The 20,861-nt window shown below is 38.5% G+C and overlaps 1 protein-coding gene across 2 annotated transcripts; it reads left to right on the forward strand.

Moving 5' to 3' along the window:
• The first annotated feature begins 1,863 nt into the window (after positions 1 to 1,863).
• LOC118781189 (homeobox protein OTX1 B-like) lies at positions 1,864 to 7,662 on the forward strand. 2 transcript variants are annotated; one of them, XM_036534121.1, is made up of 5 exons: positions 1,864 to 1,931; positions 2,181 to 2,286; positions 4,851 to 5,029; positions 5,771 to 5,922; positions 6,916 to 7,662. In XM_036534121.1, the coding sequence occupies exons 3-5, from the start codon at positions 4,933 to 4,935 to the stop codon at positions 7,660 to 7,662; spliced, it is 996 nt and encodes a 331-aa protein (XP_036390014.1). In that variant the 5' UTR covers positions 1,864 to 1,931; positions 2,181 to 2,286; positions 4,851 to 4,932. The 2 variants fall into 2 exon arrangements, with proteins under 2 accessions (XP_036390014.1, XP_036390006.1); XM_036534113.1 differs by lacking the exon at positions 1,864 to 1,931 and adding an exon at positions 1,949 to 2,002.
• Positions 7,663 to 20,861: the final 13,199 nt, after the last annotated feature.

Genomic DNA, 20,861 nt, shown 5'->3' on the forward strand with positions numbered 1-20,861 from the left:
AGGTTAGTGCTACTTGATATCTTGATACTTAAAAAGATCGATCACATCTTCTTAAACAGACCCCAGGCATAAAAATAGTAAATCTGGGGGATTGTTAAAGGAGTGTCCCCCTTTTGTGTTTTTAAATCATATTAATTTTGTCCAAGACACAGACGTTCCTGTATCTCAACTTTGGAGGACATTTAAGATGCTTGTGGTGGGAAGCTGTAGAAAATAAACACATTATAATTGCACCCTGTGAATATTGTTAAGGTCCAGTCTTTGAAAATTGTCTTATTCTCAAGTGTAGTGATGCACATACGCGGTATACTGCAGTGGTGTGTATAGGGCTGTTGGGCAAAATAACTTAGAAACTATTTTCCTCCCCCATAACCTTAAATGGCTTAGCGGCCTCTTTCTTAGTCTATTTAAAACAAGTGCTTGTGTCGATGACTTTTTTTTTTCAAGATCTGTAGAAGAATCGTGTAAACCTGCATGGTAAAAAAGTGATTTCAATCGTCTGTCGGTCACTTTCTTTGAACATTAGCTCGCTTTCAGCTCCGGCCTCTATCAGAATGAGTTGATTTTGTGAGATCAACAAAAGGACTGACCGAAGGCTTATTAGGGTCCTCAGAGCATCTCACCGACCCTTTGAAAAACAGTTAAGGAAACAGTGCGCCCTCCGTGATATTCTGTTACCGTATTTTATTGGCATTTCTTTTGGAAAGTGAGGCTTGAAAGGTGCTTTCATTGATTCGAAGCCTCCAAGAGTCTTTCTGGGCTGATTTCATTTATTTTCCGGATCGCCTGAGTTTTTTTCTTTAATTCTTTTCACGTTTCCCCCTCAGTGTGTAAAAAGACTGTCCCTATTAAACTTAACGCTGACTATTCTCAAATGTAATTCTAAGTGGGGATTAGCTCGTCATTAATATTCATGAGATGAGGTAACAATATTTGAAAAAAAATAAATAACAGGGATAATTTAAACTCCCACCCTCTTCCATGGCATAATAAACTGAATATAAATAAATCTAAACATCATGTCCATAGACAGTATTCTTACGCATCAACACAGTCTGCAATCAAAAACACCACAGCTGATTCATCTGAGACAGGCTCAGATATTTGTAGAATTTAAGTTTAAATTACATGGCTACAAAGTTCCTTCTCAACTTCGTTGATAGCCGCATTGATATTCACTTGTCATAAGTGAAAATATTTTTCAGAATTCGTTTTTATCAACTATTTCCTACAGGGACTCAGACTGCACTTGGACCTAAGACATGTTTTCTTTTCTTTTCTTTTGTGGACATTACAAGTGAATAATTAATTTGATAGATGTTATAGTTAGACACCATAATGTAAAACTTTTGTTGGCCCTTGCATATTATGTGCTTAGAAAGCACATGACACGAGCGTACTACAGTACTTTAAAATGCCAGAAACTGAAAAAATACAAAATTCTAGGCAAGTCTGGTTTACCCTGTTCATTTCAAAAGAAAACTGCATTTGTAAAACGAAAAGCAATAAAATTTGAAAATGTATCATGTTTATTGCCTTTTAAGTATAATTTTTGTGTTGCTGGTTGTTAATGGAGCTAGCTAACCCAAAAAACGAGGCTAAATCCTCTAAAAATGCCCTTTTGTATTTTTTGATGCTTAACTTTCAGTAAAATTCAGTTTAAAACGGCAACGAAGTGTTATCAATACAGCAGATGCTCTGTTTTAAATAATGCAATCTGTTTTAACTGGAAATGTTTTATTTTCTTTTTGTCATCTGTCCGGTCTTTGCACGCTGATTTCGTCCGCTGTCTGAAGGGGAGGGGTTTTCAAGCGCCTCCCAGCCTGGACTGGCCATTTCCGCAGTCTGTTAGAGTGGAAGCGCGTACGGATTGGTTGAAGTGGGCGGTTCCGCAGGTGTCTTACGCTCATAGAGGGCAGGGTAGAGAGAAGGTGATCAATCTCCATCCGTCTACATTAGCAATCACCTAAGCACAGTGCACGACACATATGAGTGGCCAAAGGTATTGAATTTGACTTTTTTTTTTTTGGTTTTCAGAAATTTTCAGATTGCAACAGTAAAGCGCTGGAGCACGCGTGGGTTAGCAGCATTGACGTAACCTACAGACCTGCATGTCGCAACACAGTTTTTAGAGTTCTAATTTCTTTGTGTGTGTATCTCCTTCAATTGTTTTGCTGTAGCTACAGACTTCTTCCATTGGTGGATATTTTGTACACGGTCACGCCTCTTCAACAGACTGCAAAACGAGTAAAAGAGGAAAAAGGAAAAGAAAACTCCTAAAAAAAGGTAAGTGAACATGTACTCCTTCGATTAATTGCTGTTTGTCTTAGCGTATGTGTACGTGATAAACACATTCAGGTTCACTGGCTACACCATTTTATATTTCTGCGAAGTTATTTTTTTTCATTGCTTGTATTAATTTTAGACAAGCTACTGTACGACCGAAAACAATTGATCTTTGTGTATTTTTGTTTTCCTCGGCGCCTTTCGACAAAAGTTTCAAGTAACCCATCGGTTTCGTGTTGTGTTCGTGCTGTTTTCAGCTGCGTTGTGGCGTGTTAATTGTAAACCTAGTTATCAATTTATGTTAAGGGAAAATTTCTGCTGGAACTTAAAAGTTTGATTAAATAAAACGAAACATTCCGCTTGCTGTGAGTTTTGGATGGGGCTGATTATATTTTTATTCACATGGAAATGAATAATTTTGAGAGCCAAATTGCCCATTAAAAGGTTGAATCTACTTAGTGGATAATTGGAGAGGCGTGTTTTGGTTTTGTTAATTTATTTTGCTGATAAGACTCCTTCTTTAAATGGTCTCCCTGGAGGTCTAATCTAAATTGTAATTGACTTCATTTGCAGTTCTTGCCTCTTCATTCTGGTTAAACTTTGTCCCGCAGAGCCGGAAATGCATTTTAACAAACGTACGAATACACATACAACTCCATGGTTGGATGGCTACTCGTTTCGTCTGCACGGGAGCAGGTATTCTCCATTTGGAGTTGAGGGAGACCCGCTAATTAATTAAATCATTACTCCGCGATTATTGTTGCAGGATGTGAACGTGCGCCTTATTTTTATTTGTGTGATTATAAATTAAGCAAAGGGGCATGATCTCTCTAGATTATTTAATTGCTCTAATTCCCCTTCTTTGACCTCCGCGTAAATTGTATGATCCCACAAGACATTCGGCCTTTACGTCATCTGGACTTCTAATACTACAAAACGGTGATATTGTAATTACGATTTGCACCCGAAGAAGCCGTTTTTGGTGTTGCGCGCACTAAAAAAGAATATCCCCTTGGTTTTTGGAAAAGTTAAAATACTTGAAAATAAATGCGACACTGAAATACTCGGGAAACTGGTTACTTTCGGAAGGTACGAGGCCTGCACACGTTCTGTCCTTTACTATTAATCTTTTTTTTTTTTTTTAACTTTCGTACTCAGGATGCACGATAAAAATGGGCGAACAGAAAAGCGAACCATTTATATCAGCTGGAAACAGACGATCGCATTTAATTAGCACAGAATTACGTGGATTATTTTCTCAACGAACTTCTGCGTAAAACGTAAAGTTTAAACAACATAATTGTAAGGCACTTTTCGACAATATGACACATTTGGTCTGGATTGCAGCTGAAGAAAAATAATTACTTTTAATTCAGAATCGTTCTTTTTGAGAGAGCGAGAGAAAGGGCTCGACAAAGTCAGTAGAAATGACCGCACTACGACCGAGGATTAGCAAAGTCCCGAGATACACACAATTCACCGGGACGGTAATACAATGTGATAATATATACAAACGTAACAATCTGTATTATGTTATGTTATATACTCTTCGGGAGTATGCTTTGCGTAAAATGCACACGTAAAGCCATCCATCATGAGCTGAAAATCAATATCAGACTATAATTTTGAGGTATATTCGTTAAGATAAAGTAGCCTCTTTGGCTTACTGTATCTAGATGTCATTTGCATTGAACGTCGTTTTAGGGTGTCTGTTAATAAAAATTTACTGTAAAAACAATTTGCTTTGCACATTGAAATGTGAATATTCTTATCACACTTAACCAGAGAATCGCAAATTAATAAATGTACCCAAATCCAAAAGTGAATGACAGGTAATTGTTAATAATGAATGAGGGGCCACTATTTTGCTAAGAAATGTGTAGTTTGCTTGATTAAAACCCTTGAAAGAGTTTATTTCTTTTCAGAAAAAAGTAACAATAATTCTTTCTGAATGCCATTGGCGGTTAAAAAAGAGGCCTGTTAGCGCTAACATCTCCTCACATAAACAGGCACATCAATATAGAATTCAATATTCAGTTAATACAGTAACTGAAATTGATCAGTTTAAGGCCTAGATTTAAATTCAGTTCAGCTAAAGAGAAAGTGAATTTTTGTCATAGAATAATTTGAAACCCGATGACCTAATGGTATGAATAAAAAAACGACTGTTAATTTTATAATCACTGTACCACATTCAAACTGAAAATGGTTGAATTAATATTTTTCCATGTCTATAGGTTCTTTAGTCAATAATTCCAACAACTCTGTTGGGCAAATCGGAAATAGGCCTATATTTAAAAACTGGTAACAAAGCTAAAGTAGGTGCTCGAATGCATGGTGCATTTAACCAAGCTATGAAATTTCACAAAAATTAGCATATCGACTAAACTATTCCCCTGTCCGTCTTGGCATTCGAAACGTTTTCATTTAAAATGGGTTTCTTTTGCTTGAACATGCTCTTATTTCTGTCATATTTGCACTGAATCACGAGGTGTGAACCGTCGTTCATTTCTGGGGTTTCATAGTGAAACGTACCTTTTTGTTTGTTTTTTTTTTTACTTTAGTGACTTATTTTTCATTGATCTGCAACATCGAGGAAAATCAAACTTCTGTCAAGATCTGGGGGGACAAGTGACCGCTTCTAGCATGATGTCATACCTCAAACAGCCCCCGTACGGCATGAACGGGCTGGGGCTGGGCGGCGCGGCTATGGACTTGCTTCATCCTTCAGTGGGATATCCAGGTAAATGCATCGGCCGGCGTACGGATCCTAAAACCTGTATTGTTGTAAAATGATTTACTTTGCGGGGAGCAGCTGATGCGCATTTAGGTGAAGAGTGCAGGAAGGCTGGCAGCTTGTTCCACAGAAAGTTTAGAAAAATTCGGAAACTCATTTGTCGGAGTCATACGTGTGGTGTTTTGTAGTGCGAACGTTGACACTAAAATTGATACGGAAACTTCCAGGTGACTTCCGTAAAAAATGAGTTTGCTAAAATATTGTGCACGCTTTCTCTAATGGGTATTTTCTAAAAAATAAATTTAAACGATGATTTAATATTTTACGAAAATTCAGATACCACCCATTTATATTTTACCTGATTTCAATGTGTGCCCTTTTGAATATTTCTTGAGTGGTCACAAACATCGACTGTTACCAAGGGCTTGAAATATGTCGTTTAATAGTTAGTTATTCTGATATCCGATGCCAGTACCTTAGAAAAATCCAGGCTTAGAAGCTCCACGTATGCGCAACGTTAACTTTTACAGACCCGCCTTTTCCAGTTTTGCTGGTCTGTTTGTGGCAAGTTAAGGAACTTTAAGAAGTAAAGCACTTTTATATTGCATGTTTAATTTTATGGAATCACAGTAAGGCGTGTTACAAACTACAGTTGCGTTTTTGACTTTTGTGATCGAGTTTACTGGTCTGTCTCTGTATTACAGACCCGCATCACATTATCTTAATTTATGTCGTGTTTTGTTGTAGCAAACCCAAGAAAACAACGGCGTGAAAGAACTACCTTCACTCGCACACAGTTGGACGTTCTGGAGTCTCTCTTTGCTAAGACGCGCTATCCGGACATATTCATGCGAGAAGAAGTGGCGCTGAAAATTAATTTACCTGAGTCCAGAGTCCAGGTTTGTATTCGTACTGTTTGGGTTTATATTGTTAATGATACTTACTGTAGATGCCACTAGTAAATCTTCAAATCATGTTTACTAATTAAAACTTAATTGCTTTCAATCGTTGTACTAGAATAATATGCATTTGTACTGCGAGATGAGAATTAAGTGGGGATGTTCTGTTTTCCACGTGACCCGCTCAGTGGCCCCCTCTTGTGCTCGCTTTAAAAACATGGTGGATTTCTGTTGCGATAGTTTCGTTATGAATATTAAAAAATGGACAGGTGTTTCAAGATGGATGAAAATGTTGGCAGTTTTTGACTAAGGTGTTTTGCTTATTGATTACACTTGCATTGTTTAGCCCTGGCTGACCTTGTAGACTGTTTATGAATTTAGATCAAGCTCGTACTTGTGCTCGTATGATTATCTATTCACTCGTTTGGTTCAATAAGTACTTAATCTGACATTGAACACAAGAAATATCTTTAATGTTCATGCTTGATATCGGACCCAGAACAACGGCTGTTAATGATATGCATTTTCGACATATTCCATTCAAAAGTATGTTATGTCTCAATGTGTAGGCTAACATTGCTGTTTTTGTCAAAATGCTATTTTGATATTGTATGTTTAAAAAAAAAAAATCATGGACCGTGGATCAAGAGATGAAAGGTAACCTCAAACTCTGAACAAACAAGGAAGCAACTCTAACGCTGCATTATTAGAGCCAATTTGTTCATTATTCTGTCGATGCGTGTGACACAGTTGTCTTACATGAGTAGGCCCATTTCAAAGTATTGAGTTACTCTCCCCCAAAGAGAAATTCAATAGCTAGCTTGTGTGTCCTCGTGCTGTCTAAATTAGAATGAGTCAAAGAATTGTGGCTTCGATGGAAATTATGGACAATCATTGCCAGTCTTGACATAAATGCAGCTTAGATTCTCACTCATTTTTTTAAAAAGTTGCTTATAATGGTGCGTTATCTTTTGACACCTCTCACTTGTGTAGGTGTGGTTTAAGAACCGGAGGGCCAAGTGTAGGCAGCAGCAGCAGAGTGGCAGTAACACCAAGGTTCGGCCGCCCAAGAAGAAGTCTTCACCCACAAGGGAGAGCACAGGGTCTGAGAGCAGTGGCCAGTTCACCCCTCCAGCAGTGTCCAGCGCCGGCTCCTCATCCTCCTCCAGCTCGATCTCGTCCAACAACAACAACAACAACACCGGCATCAGCAGCACTTCTACCTCCATCAGCACCCCGGTGTCCTCTATCTGGAGCCCCGCCTCCATCTCCCCCAGCTCCGCCCCTCTGTCCGTCTCGGTCCCTGACCCCACCCCGCCCCCCAGCACCTCCTGCATGCAGCGGTCAGTCTCGGGGGCGGCCGGGTCGGCCTACGGCATGTCTTACAACCAGACCACAGGCTACAGCCAGGGCTATCCGTCCACGTCCAGCTCCTACTTCGGCGGGGTGGACTGCGGCTCCTATCTTGCCCCCATGCACTCTCACCACCACCCCCACCAGCTGAGCCCCATGGCACCCTCCTCCATGTCGGGGCACCCACACCACCACATCAGCCAGTCCTCGGGGCACCACCACCATCACCACCACCACCAGGCGTACAGTGGGGCGGGCCTGGCCTTCAACTCATCAGACTGCCTGGATTACAAAGATCAAACCGCCTCCTCTTGGAAACTCAATTTCAATGCCACGGACTGTTTGGACTACAAGGACCAGGCCTCCTGGAGGTTCCAAGTGTTGTGATTTCTTTTTTTTTTATTGTGTGACTTTTTTAAAAGAAAGTTTAAGAACTTCTAAAGTTAAACTAATTGTTGGAAACACTCAAGAACCTTTTTTAAAAAACCCCTTCTGATGAAATGGAAAACAAAAATGACCAAAATAACAGCTGTAGACCACGTCCAGCTGAAGTTTGTTTTTGTTCTACATTTACTAATGAAGAATTTTAAACAACTGTCCTTGGATGATTTATGCTGGACAATTTTTAAGTATTGTTTTAATCAAACTTAAATGGGAACCAGTCCCTCCTCTTGCCCATGTCTTCTAATGACAAGGAATATTTTTCCCTGAAATGAACTCTGAAAATTCCTTGCCCTGCATATATCTTCATCCAAATCAGATTGTGTACAGCTTTTTTTCTGAAATTTGTTATTTTTAGGATGGGGAGATAGTCAGCTGCATAAAGTAGCTGAATTGTGTAAATATGTATCCCGGTCAGTTCAGCGACCGCATTTAATATGTGTAACTGGATTTGAAAAGTTTGAGAGCAAAAAAAAAACATTTTAAAAACAAAATATTGAATATAATTTTCCCACATATTCTGAAAACAATTGGCAGTAAATGGCCCTCCTGAGCCTCACAGCGTTAGTTTCAAAAAACAGTGCCCAGTAATTTTCAAAGAAAAATGTATACGTGTATTCTATTCTATTGCCCAGGATTTGACTTAAGAAAAATGAAATAAAAAATGATATACTGTATATCCATTCAAGTTGCTGTTTTTCAAATTTCCGAGTAAAATTTCAAAATGGTTTAGTAAACGTTAGGCATTGTCTATAGTGATGTATTTGGGGACTCATTTTTAATCGCAGCACTTGAGCTTCTTGTTTATGGAGTCATTTATTTTTGTTCTTAATGACAGAAAAATGTGGATTAGACATGCAGTTTCAATATTCCAATGAAATATTGAATGTATCAAGGCAAATTCCCTCACATTCATGTCCATACAATAAAGTTCCGTTAAACGTCAAGAAAGTTCTTAGTGGTTTCTGAGTGGAGTGTGTTTTAAATAGTATTTGTAACCACCCCGTTAAAACGTATTTAGTTTAACCTCTTTAAAAGTGGCTGCATCCATGGCTTTACCAGATTTTTTAACACATTGGTGGCCGCCGTGTATTGCCAGAGCTTTCACCCTTACCTGTGGACTTGTCCTTTGTGGGGAAATATGAAAGGCTGGCGTTGCATTTTTTTCGATTGATTTTAATTAATCAATCGCATTTTTTTAGATAATGTTTCCATACGCAATTTGAGTTGGCAGTGAGCACAAACTGGAACATTTAAATATAGTAATTAAAATAGTTTCCCATAGCCCACCCCTTTCGCGCCTTTTGGACTGACATCGTTTTTGCGGAGATGCAGAGCGAGCCAAGTATGGACAGATTCCCACGCTCTCAGCCGAAGTGGCACAGAAAAGGCTCCCATTGAAACGGAAGAACTTTTATTATTTGATTTGACCGGATTATCGAAATTTTCGCGTTTGAAGCCATTTTAACCTGTCTCTTGGTGAGATTTGTTAGTGAGAATTATTCTAGCACGATTAACGATATCGCTGCCTGGATTTGTCTACACAAGGATTTGAAAATGTGTGTTTATCATAGAAGTGGTGTGTATTTTTCAGGAATGTATAGTTCTATAACGATTTTAAAGGTCAATCTTTAAAACAAGACAATCTAAATTTTATAAAGTGTTTACACTATATCTATACATATAGCAATGTTGGCCCTTTACCACGTGATAGTGACAAGGAAATATTTATTGAAGATACGGCAATGACGGCAGAAAAAAAAGAGTGAATGATTGAACTTTTGCTTCAGGGAACCATCTGCACCAGTATAAACTGTTTTTAAGGGTGAAAGCTTTGTTAAACTTTGTAGTACATCACAGGGAGTAATTTAATGCTAGAATATAAACGACTGGTAATTACCTCTCTGCCATATTTCCGTGTAGCACTAAGCGCATCTGTAATGAGATTATCTAAAATGACCTGAAGGAATATTACGTGCCTACTTATGATTCGGTAATTACGTGGGTGGAGCAGGGTTAATGGGTCAAATGTAAAGAGGGCGAATAAAAGGAGAGAGATGCTCCAGTCAGGCGGTATTTTAAAGGCAGAAAAGTCAGTTTTCTGTGTCAGGGTTGTTTAGAGCTGCATTACGGGGGTAAACACGTTCTTTGGCTTTGTGAAACACATTGCTCAAGTATCCTGACCCAAGTATCATCACGGCATTTCACTCTGCTCGTGTAGCCCCAAGATACTGTTCAAAATTGGCGAAATTTGAGAATGCATGAGAGGGATTCGCACTGACGATTTGGCACAGACAGCCAGGGTAGCCCGTTGAAGGAAAAAAGCAAGTGCGTTTGAAACATTTTTGTAAAACTTTGTGTAGTGTACTGATTTCCTGTCCAAATGTGCTCAATAGCTGAAAAAACGGGAAATTAATTTAATCTCTTTTGTAAAAACGCCTCTTTGTTCTCCTTAAATGCGTTTAAATTCATCGCAATAATTACTTGTGTTTAACACAGTTTACGAAGATAACAGGACAACACACGATTTCAATTAACATCGCACCACATTCTTTGTATGTAACTCAAATATATAAGCCTACCGGCTGAGCAAATAAAGTTGGCTGAACAACCCGTATTTGCTCTGCTATGCTCGCGGTGGGCGCTGACGGGGCCAACCGCCCGCTAGTCCTTTCACAAACACAAACGGATTCCATAAATTTGCATCAAATAAGAACAACTAATCTTGAAATGTTTAAGGAATTCAGGAGGCTGTTTTGGGGGAACTTCCACAAAGACCCCAAACACCTGTCACGCTATATTTTACCATTTTTTTTTTATTTTGGTCTCATATTGCCATATGAAATTAGCATAATTTTGTGGTGTTTTACGATGAGGAGCTAATTACTAATAGCGTATTTTTGAACAGTTTGTACTCGGTCTACCAATCGGCCAATATTATTCAGGTAAGCGCTGATCATGGAATACAAGCCACCTTTGTTTACTACTGACCAGGGTGTTGGCAAGATGTAAAAAGAAGTAAAATTATCGACACTACATAACATTTGATGAAAATTTGATATGGTTTAAATTTAATAACTAAACTGCCTCTTCGTTATTTTATCAGTTCGAATGACGCCGTCCTCTGCGTTGAAAACGCAGCTTCATCCGTGTCTTTGCATGTACACATACAAGTCCCTCACATCAAATTTGCTACAACCCAATAAATTTGCCACCTATTAGGTACCACCTAATTTCTCTAAAGATGGTTATCACCATAAACGTCCGCCAAATCAATAGCGTATTGCAAACAAAATTGTGAGGTTCCTCATCAATCAATAATCTGGGCTGCCAATAATTTTAAATAACACATTAAAGAAAGTTTTTTTTACGTCTTTGTGTTGCTTACATGCGTTTCGTTAATGTTGGAAACCCTGTATACTCATAATGTGTATTGTGTAATGTGTAAAAGGAAAAAAATCTTGCTCTAAACCATTAGTTATTTTTCAACCTTAAGGATAAAGTACATTGCCATTGTACTGGGGCGATGCCCATGAGAGAAACGGTAGACATGAACATTAGCTGACTAAGTCCCATGTCTGTGTCAGCTTTAAGTTGATATTTACGCATATCCTAAGCTTCAAGGCAAAGATTCTTGGTTTTTGACAGAACGTGTTAGAAATACAAATGCTTGAATTGTTTTGAATGGAAAGATCTGAAATTTGTATGGACATTACAGACCTAAATTTCTGACGAAATAAATCCGAGATAGTTCTAAAGTGAACCTGGACGAAAAAAACACATGTACATGCATCACGTATGTGAGGAGAAATATAAAAAATAAACTTCATTTAAGGGTAAAAATCCTTCAATTAAAGGAGAATAAATTGATTAGCCAACACATTACCAGCAACCTCATTTCACCTGGCACCAACAGTAAAATGTGTCATTAGATAAGTTTACCAATTACCAATTACGTTTTTTAATCGAGCCCACTGCCACTCCTGATTTAGGGGTGGACATGACGCAACTATCCAAAAGTTAAAATTAATTGGCTCTGTACAATTACTTTCCTTGTCAATAGCTATACTATGTTACAGTGATTAACGTCGGTCAACAACCAACTTCCAAAGTCTGTTTTTAGTCTGTCAGAACTGTCATTATTGAGTCATTGGCGATGATCACTGTTCGGGGAATCGACATAGGTACAAATGAAAACCGAAGAAAGATAGGTGCACCGTTGATTTTCTGCTAATTTTTGTAGGTAGGCTACATGCCAGTATATGTGAATATGCCCAGACATATGTGCAAAACAAGCATCGTTTTTGTTTGGGATTAGAGTTCTTCAAGAGAACGGAGAATCATCTGTTTTGAAAAATCGTGATATCAGTGATCTTGAGCTGGATATTTTTACGGTTGCCTGTAGCACGGATTCTTCTGCTGAAGGCACAGTGGGAACACGCTTTCCACCACGTTCGCTGGAGTAATAAGCAAACATCCACCATGCTGTATTTTTCCAAGAGCATCTAAGTAGCCTACGACCCGGGAGAATGAAGTATATACACGAGCCGGCAGAGATATTTTGTCACATAGATATTATGTGATGTATAGGCTACATACATATATACATATACATATACATATATAACCTAATAGTGTTAGGCATATTTTTTTCAATAGACTCAGAAAAAACGGCTTAACCTTAACGTTTCCCCTTAAATTAAATAAAAAACAGTACAATTACATATCTGTATTTGTTGCAGATTACTTCAGACCAAACGAAAACTGAAAGTTTTCAGACATAAAACGCATTCTGAAAAGAAGAAAAAGAAGAATTCGTACATTCATCCAGAGTTCAACTGAAAAAAAATAAAATGACACCTTAACATTCACTGTTGAATGTGTGCCAGATATTAGGATATTGGAAAAAAAGCGAAATCTGACCTCACAACAAAATGTAGTTTAAAACACAAACTTGTTTTGACGTATTTCAAATTTTAATGTCCATCAGTGATAGCAATACACAAAAGATAACAAACACGCAACCTGAAATTTTGACCATTGTTTGCATCATCACAGTTTTTTAATAAAATAATAATAATATAAAACTTAAAAAAAACAATACTGTGAAAGAAGATGGATGTCATCTCTGCAATCTGGCACTAAGAGAATAAGGTACTTACATGGAGTTAAACTCTAGCCCAATTAAGGAAACATTTAATTCATATTGAAGTCAATTCATTCTCTTCAATATAACATTTAGTGCATATTTCATATTAATTTTAAATCTATGAATATTGCAGGAGAGACTTATGATATGAGCTCCTCTTAAAATATATTATATGGTGGCAAAAAGGTCTATTATGAAAAGTCCAAAGTCACCTCTATGGGTTTCTTGATTTCATATGTACCAGTCAGAATATCACATCACCCTATGTGACCCCTTTACTCGGTCACCTTTAGTCTGACAAAACCATAAGGATGCAACACCAGGAACCTGTTTATTTCCTTGATTGTACTTTAGAAAAAACCTGTTCATTTTGTGCAAGAATATTGTCCGGGAAATGAACTGTAACAGCTATTGGATTTTGCATGTGTAGATGCGATCTGTATCAGGCTGTTTCTGAATCCCGGCTAAGCTGGGTGATGGCAGGATAGCCGCCTGTATCCGAGCATTGACAGAGGCTCAAGTCAGATCATCTGATCTTGGTCCCTTGCCCGCGACAGCCAGATTAAAAGCATTTTTTAGCTACGGCCCCACACCAGCGCACCGCATTCCTGCTTCTCAACGTCGTCACCAGACAGCCATGAAGCCCGTCTTGGTTGAGGAAATGTGAACGAGGTTAAACAGGGGTCAGTCTCGCCAAACTGGGTGTGACCACAGGTAGCAGACATGAACTTTCTATTCCCATGTTATATATTTTTTTCTGTTTTGAATGTTACACAATTGGATGTGATGATGAAGTGGCTGACAAACTCAAATGCAATACTAATATTGTCCAGCAGGGGCAAAAATCGACTACCCTCTATTTTGCACTACTAAAAATGGACAACTTTTCTCTTCATTTTTCTTGACTTAAAGCATTTCTTGTGAAGTTGCATATAAAAACATTAATGTGGCATTTAGTAACATCACTGAAATAGCCAATTCAAAAATAACGGCCTGTTTCCTTTAACTTTAATGGAACTCAGAAATGCTTTAATGATATAAAAAGCATGCAGTTACAAAGATAAAACCCACAGTGTTTTTTTGGCTTTGTGTGGACAGAATATGGATAATTTGTCCATGACCTTAAGAGGCCATCACCAATGACGTCACAGAGCTGTGCTCCTTTGCCCTGGTCGCACAGAGCAATGCAGAACTTTCCTTGGGAAGTCATTTAACAATTTTTCATTTAATACCAGGTTTCCATATAAATTTTCCGAATACTGCTGCCTTTACACTTGATTCATAGGATGACACCATTATGTGTGGTTTCAAACTGAAAGACTGAAAGCCATGCTCCCCCATGATAATATTGTATGTTGTCTTACTATTTCCTTTTTAGAAAGTAATATAACAGCGCTATTTTTGAAGAATTTTCCCTATAGAAAATAATGGGTCATTATACATTCATTGGAAAAGCTGGGACAATGTTTGAACAGACTCTGTCTTTACAGAATATTTACAAATAGACAATCCACTTAATAAACCATATTATTACCATTAACCATTCTTTATTATTGATATTACTATATTGATATGACGACATTTACACACATACAGGCTGCGCCAAAAGCACAATGCAATAAGAAAATCAAATGTTTAACCCTGTTTAAACTGTAGGTAGGAAAAAACACCAAAGCTATAGCCACAATCATCAGCAAAATGCAGCAATTGTTCTTTTTCATGTTATTGGTCACAATCAAATATGGATAGCTGAAGAATTCACTGTTGCTCATGCTCTTTGTGTACATATCAACACAGAGACTTTGCCATGTGTACATTCAAAGTTGGATACTCATAATCGCATTTATGCAAACAGGAACAGCACTATAACATTTTGGATTGGTTCTAACATATTACCTCTAAAATTTAACGTAAAATGCATATACTTACGACAGTGAACTCACAGGGTACCATTTACTTAAAAAAGTTGTAAAGCCTCTTCATATATTAGTAGCCTCCCTTTAGGGGGTTATGTTCTTGCTCAATAACTGATTAGTGTGTATACTGTATTCAGAAATCATCAGAGAATGTTTATGAGGTATAATTTTCCATTTCAAAAATATAAAGGACTATAAAGTGTTATGTACTCTCTAGCAGTGCCGAGTTTTCATTGTACAAATGGCTCATATTTCATAAGGTGGGAATGGAAGCTCATGAATCTTTGTGATACTCTGAATGTCAGATTTTTTTAAAGTCCTGCAAAATGTGTTTCAGTAATTTATTAATGAAACAAAAATATTTCTGAACATTTCCGCGTATAAAACAGTTAACACGTCTTTACAGGCACTTAATTTGTGAATAAGTGTAGGCTTAAAATGGTTATGTAACACTACTTCAAATTTAAACACCATTTTAAACTCAAGGTTACAATAACACCTTTCCCGACATTAGTTTGAATTAGTGAGTGAGACCAGCGGGTAGCAGCAACAGGGAAGGTCATCGAGACCGCACTGTACCTGTGAGTGCAGCCTTGACCATACCTCTGTGACGAAACAGGCCGCATTAGTAACATTTTAACAAGGAATTCTCTTTTCGGCAAAGGCCAGGCTACAGACTTCATGTTCGTGTTTCAGCTGATACAATATCATTCAGTATGATTTATTCTCCAGTGTCTATAGGACAAAGGCTTTGGGACAAGTGGGGTTTCTTGAACAAAGGACGGTTGTCTATTTGCGAAAACAATCATCTTAACAGTCTACACACTGGCTCGATGTGTTATCGTTTGCCCACTTACATAATTTTAAAGGAAGATCTGCACGTGCATTGCTAACTAGGTCTGTGGGGCTGTGATTTGTGACTGTTCTTGTATTTATTTACTGCTTTATGGTAATCTCATCGATCGAGAGGTTTTACGGAACAGAGGTGCAAAGGTGGTCTTGCGGTGCAAGACTCAAAAAGAATCTAAACATCCTGAGGTTGCTGTTAATTATCTTGCCTTCGAAATCTAATATATGTCATAAGATTTTAATGATATGATCTGGGTATGATCATAAAGTCGAACATGTTGTTGATTTTATTTGTTGCTATTAATCTTTTTTCTGTGGATCTCGCACTGGATATACTCTTACATATATTTATGTAATAGGAACAGATGGCCTTTAAATCAAATCCTGCAATATAATCTTTTTAGACGTACATTTCATCAGCCTGAGGGGCATTAAGTGGTGCACCATACAAGATTTGACATTTGACTAAGCAAGAATTACAACCGGCAAATGATGCCGCTGTGTATAAATATGTGAATGAATAAATAAATAAATAATGGTGGTGTAGAAACTGAGCTATGTCTGTTCAAAGCTACACTGAAATGCGAAATATTATCTCACCATTGTATGGTGTTTCGAAGCGTCTAGTCCTCGAAAAATCTTTACGGGGTGATGTCGTGCGATAGCCATGTTTGCAGGAACAGAAATGGCAGATACACATAATACGTTTATATAAAAAGGTAGCTACAATATGCAATCCATTGTTGTCATCTGCTGAGGAATCGTTTCCAAAATCTGGCGAATGGATTTTTGAACCTTTGAAACATAAACAAAAAAAACAAAAAAAAACAAAACCAAAACGCTACACAATTCCATTCTGATATTCTGTCCATTTCCAGGACCGCTTCTTGTATACTTCTCTATGGAAATCCTCTTAGAATGCAAAGTAAATAGATTACGATACAGTGGCGGATTTAGGATTGCTGGCGCTGTCAGATTAATCCTGACTGGAGACCGTCAACAGTTCTGACACGGGCATGGCTGTTGTTCAGGAAAACGGCTCCAATTGAAGTTTGGTTTCTGTCATGAATAACCCTCACATTTAATCTCAGGGAAGAAAAGGAAATTACAGTCTTTAAATAATTATCTATATTCAGCGTCAGTACTTGAACATTTCATTCAGAAAAGTCCAATATCTGGTTATTTCACCACTGCAGCAACGTTTGACAGTTTTCTTTTTGAATGACGACTTGTTATCCCGGAGAACAAACAGCTTCACAGAGATGAATGCGCGTAAAAAGGTTGCATGTCCACGTTTGTCTAGTGGAGTCGGCATTTTAATTAAGTTTAGTTTCACTCAAGCGTGCACTGTCAAACATTTTGCACGCGATACACAGTGCTCCTTCAAATACTGTTTCCTGATGTGTTGACCTCCTTAATTATTGCCGGAGGTAAATGCGGAACAACCAAATAACTCCACACAAGCGCTGTGACATCTTTATTTTTCATTTAGACCGATTTAATTTGGAACATGTCTATGAACACATAAAAATAAAATTCTAAAGCACGAAAGTCATGAACACATCCCTTAATGAATGCCTCAGAAGTCAGTATATAAATGAATAATTATTTATAGGTGACAGATGCATAAAACTCCAAAAGATACTGTGAATTTAGGCAACCATTCTGTTTGATTATCCATCCATGCAACTGCTTTATTATATATATATATATATATATATATATATGCTATTTCCACAGGCTCCACAGCAATGTCATAATTTAAGTCATAACTGTAATAGCAAAGACGTTTTTCATTTTTCTGAACTTATGAACTTATTCAATATGAATTACTACTATTACTACTACTACTACTACTACTACTACTAATAATAATAATGACATTTACACTTCACGTTTAAATAAACAGCCTAAACCAAGATGGACAATTTAACTCTCCCTTTTTCATTTTCAGTATGTCCACAAAGCAGAACAGGCGTACACATCACCGACCATAGTCTAAATTTGGGACTTCAATGTGGCGAGGTAAGAGGTTTGCTTTCGGGCCTGCTACACACATTACAGCCGTCCTGTATTCACCTTTCAGCACCATTGAAACATACTCAGGAAATGACTGTTCAAATGAGAGAATATATTAGCCTCTGTCGATGAGGATAACGCCTGGAAATACGATTCAGAATCGGAATGACATTTATTAGGAAAGTAGCTGGGCCTGCTAGCTAATATACCACGTATAATGGAAAGTTCGAAATGCTCTCGGACCGGTAGGCCTGATGCACAATACCGTGACTTCGATCTTGACAGTTCTTGCTGCCTCCACTCCTTTTGTGTCCAACACGGATGCAATATAACTCCCTCTCTTTTGTCCGCAAAAGTAGCGGTGCAAATTACAAGCACTTCTTACTTTTTTTCTATTCGGGATTTTTAGATCAAACCCGGGCCGCCCTCAGAGACAAAGCAGCGCTTGGAGAAGGGGATGTCCATTGTTGGGTTGCGGCTAAGCTTAATCAGGTGATTCACATGTCTGGGGGCCGTACTTAGCTGGATACCTTGCGGCTCATTTTAAACAAACCGACGTGGGTGGAAGTTTCACAGGATTAACGCAAAGGGAGCATTTCCAATACCGACGCTTCAGGATATCCAACATTGAAATGAGAAACACACTATTGCAGCAAGGGCGAGGAATGCGACGTTTGGAAAACGCGAACCATCGATTACAGCTCACATTCGATCAAAGGCGAAGATTGTTTGCTCAATGCATGCCACAAACAATTTGAATGACAACAGTCTTTTTTTACCAATATGATTTTTAGACTGACGTATTTAAACCGCAGTGCGCATTCTTGCATCAGCCTTAAGCTATTTGGATTCCGGCATGCATGCCACAGACACAAATCAGATGCCGGTCAGAAACGTAACTGCATGGGCATCTATGGAATAGCAAAATAAATTGAGCATTGTCAATGACCTAACCACATACAATAATCAAAGTTAACAAAAAAATCTCCACAGCAAGCAACTGTGTGATCTTCAAGCTACAAAAAGTTAAATAATTTATGTCCTGATAGAATTCAGAATTACACTGAAAAGAAACTAACATAAATGATGCATTACATTAACAGCCTATAAGATATGTACATTCCCAATCTTTGTAAAACTTGCATGTACAATCTATGATAATATTTCTGAGCAACAGATGGTCTCTTAAAAGGATTTTCAACCTTTTAGATTTTCTAGTTCCTTTCGCCCCACGGGCCTTGTTAAAAGCACTCAGTGCAACGATTAAAGCATGGGCCTTTTAACCGCTGAGCGATGACTTTTCATAATGTTGCCTCCTTATTGAAATATGCGGCAATACGTTCTTTACCAAGGTTGTGGGCAACAACGATGCTGTACAATACAGTGTAATGACAACGACGGCTCATTATCATCAGACCTCATCGACTCCTAAATAACATTCACATGCATTTTCTGCCTTATAAAAGCATGTTTCCAGTACAGACATATCTTAGAATTAAAAAATATAGATAGATGGTTTAGATACATAAAACATAAATATGTGAAATCTGTACAATGTACTGGTGTGGCACTAGAACAATCTATTGGTATTCTATGCTGGTATCTGCACTCAGACATGCCTGCCAGCACTGAAGGTGTAGTAATAGAAAATAATGACATTAGTTCTGTGCTTTACTTCAATTTCATACCCATTAATTTTAAGATAGATATGTCTTTGCACAGTATTTGAATTATGTGCCATGATGTGATGTGTTAATTTAGCACAAGTGCACTTGTATGCACACACGCACGCTCGCACAGGTAATTAATTGAATGAAAATATGAATTTAGTTTAATTATATTTAATGAAGTGAAGTTAATCATTTTATAACTGACTTTGTCATTTCAATTACCCCCTCTTACTGCATTGTCAGCTGGGATCGCTCCATCCATGCTCCTAAAGTGATCATCACCTTCACTGTTCACACCAGAAAGTTTTGCTTACAGACCTGTTGCATTATGGGACCTTCAGAAGTATAGCTTAGAAGGTGCATCCTAGGGAAAGGCTATTTTGTATTCAGATTACGACTTGCGCCACTTTAAAGGGTTATCTAAAACGGTCAACCCACGATCTTGCGATTAAACGGTTAACTATCCATTTCTACTGAGAAGGAGACTAATGTAGGTTAAGCTGTCAGCAGAAGTGTTGGATGCACTAAGCACTCTACAGCACTATGCAGTCACACCTTGAAAGGCTGACTCATAAATGCTCAGTGCATCCAACCCAACATGCTCCTCTTTTTTTTTTTTTTATTTCTTTCAGAGAAAAGCACTTGGATATTTGTGCAAAATGAAGCACAGGGCAGACAGCTGAGGCTTCATGCGTCTGACCAGGACCCCGTCCCCTTTCAAAGTCCTTGGATTACACGTGCCGAGGGGAGGCCGGTCTGGCTTGAGCACTGGGCGGCGGCCAGGCAGCTGTGTCTGTGCGTTAAATAAAAATGTCAAACAATTCCCAGAGCCGCGCAAATCAGGGAGGAAGGGAAGAAGACGCTGCTTAGCGGAAAGCGCTGGGATTTTTTCCCAGATTTGCTCTCCTTTTTGTCGCTCCCCGTACAACGAGGCTTTGTGTGCGCTGCAGTGGAGCCACTGGCCGATTGTGCTCCTCTGACGCCTTCCCGCAAGCCAGCAGAGAGCAAGAAGGATGCTCCTGCTCCATCTCACTAAGCCTCATTGACTCAACACCAGAAACAATGAAACTTCATCTGAGACCAGATTAGGTTGGTTAATTTTTTGTTTTAAATGGAAGGGAAGGGGGGGGGGGTGTTGCTTTTCTTTTAGCTGCTATTATCTTTCCTCCAGCATCTTGACGCGCTTTCATGCGCACTGCCACCGATGCTGGGAAGACCTGCAAAAACTGTGGCTTTGGCAGCCAAATTGCCGTAACCCTCTTATTTGGTTTGTTCTTAAAAAGAGCTTAAGTTGGTCCATCCTCTTTGGTCCGCGCCTGTTCAAATGTGCCGATGCCGGGAGGATTTGAGATAGATCCGAGGGGCTTAGACGGAGATGTAGTCGCCACAGCGCCGGCAGTTGTACAGTCAACCAGTACAACCATGAAAAGCCTATAAGAATAAAATAACAGGGGCATTTTTATCTAAATCATATAAATCCACACAAATGCTCAATGTGTTAGTGAGAAAAGCTGTAGACTTTCTGCCCCCCCCCCCTCCCCA

The sequence above is a fragment of the Megalops cyprinoides genome, chromosome 1 (genome assembly GCF_013368585.1).
Source record: "Megalops cyprinoides isolate fMegCyp1 chromosome 1, fMegCyp1.pri, whole genome shotgun sequence".
In the NCBI taxonomy this organism is placed as follows: Eukaryota; Metazoa; Chordata; class Actinopteri; order Elopiformes; family Megalopidae; genus Megalops; species Megalops cyprinoides.

Bases quoted from the DNA above. Each gene is read 5' to 3' on its own strand.
- LOC118781189 (XM_036534121.1), top strand. From the start codon at position 4,933: ATGATGTCATACCTCAAACAGCCCCCGTACGGCATGAACGGGCTGGGG. The intron at 5,030-5,770 runs GTAAATGCATCG...GTTTTGTTGTAG, and splicing joins TCCTTCAGTGGGATATCCAG to CAAACCCAAGAAAACAACGG. The intron at 5,923-6,915 runs GTTTGTATTCGT...TCACTTGTGTAG, and splicing joins TACCTGAGTCCAGAGTCCAG to GTGTGGTTTAAGAACCGGAG.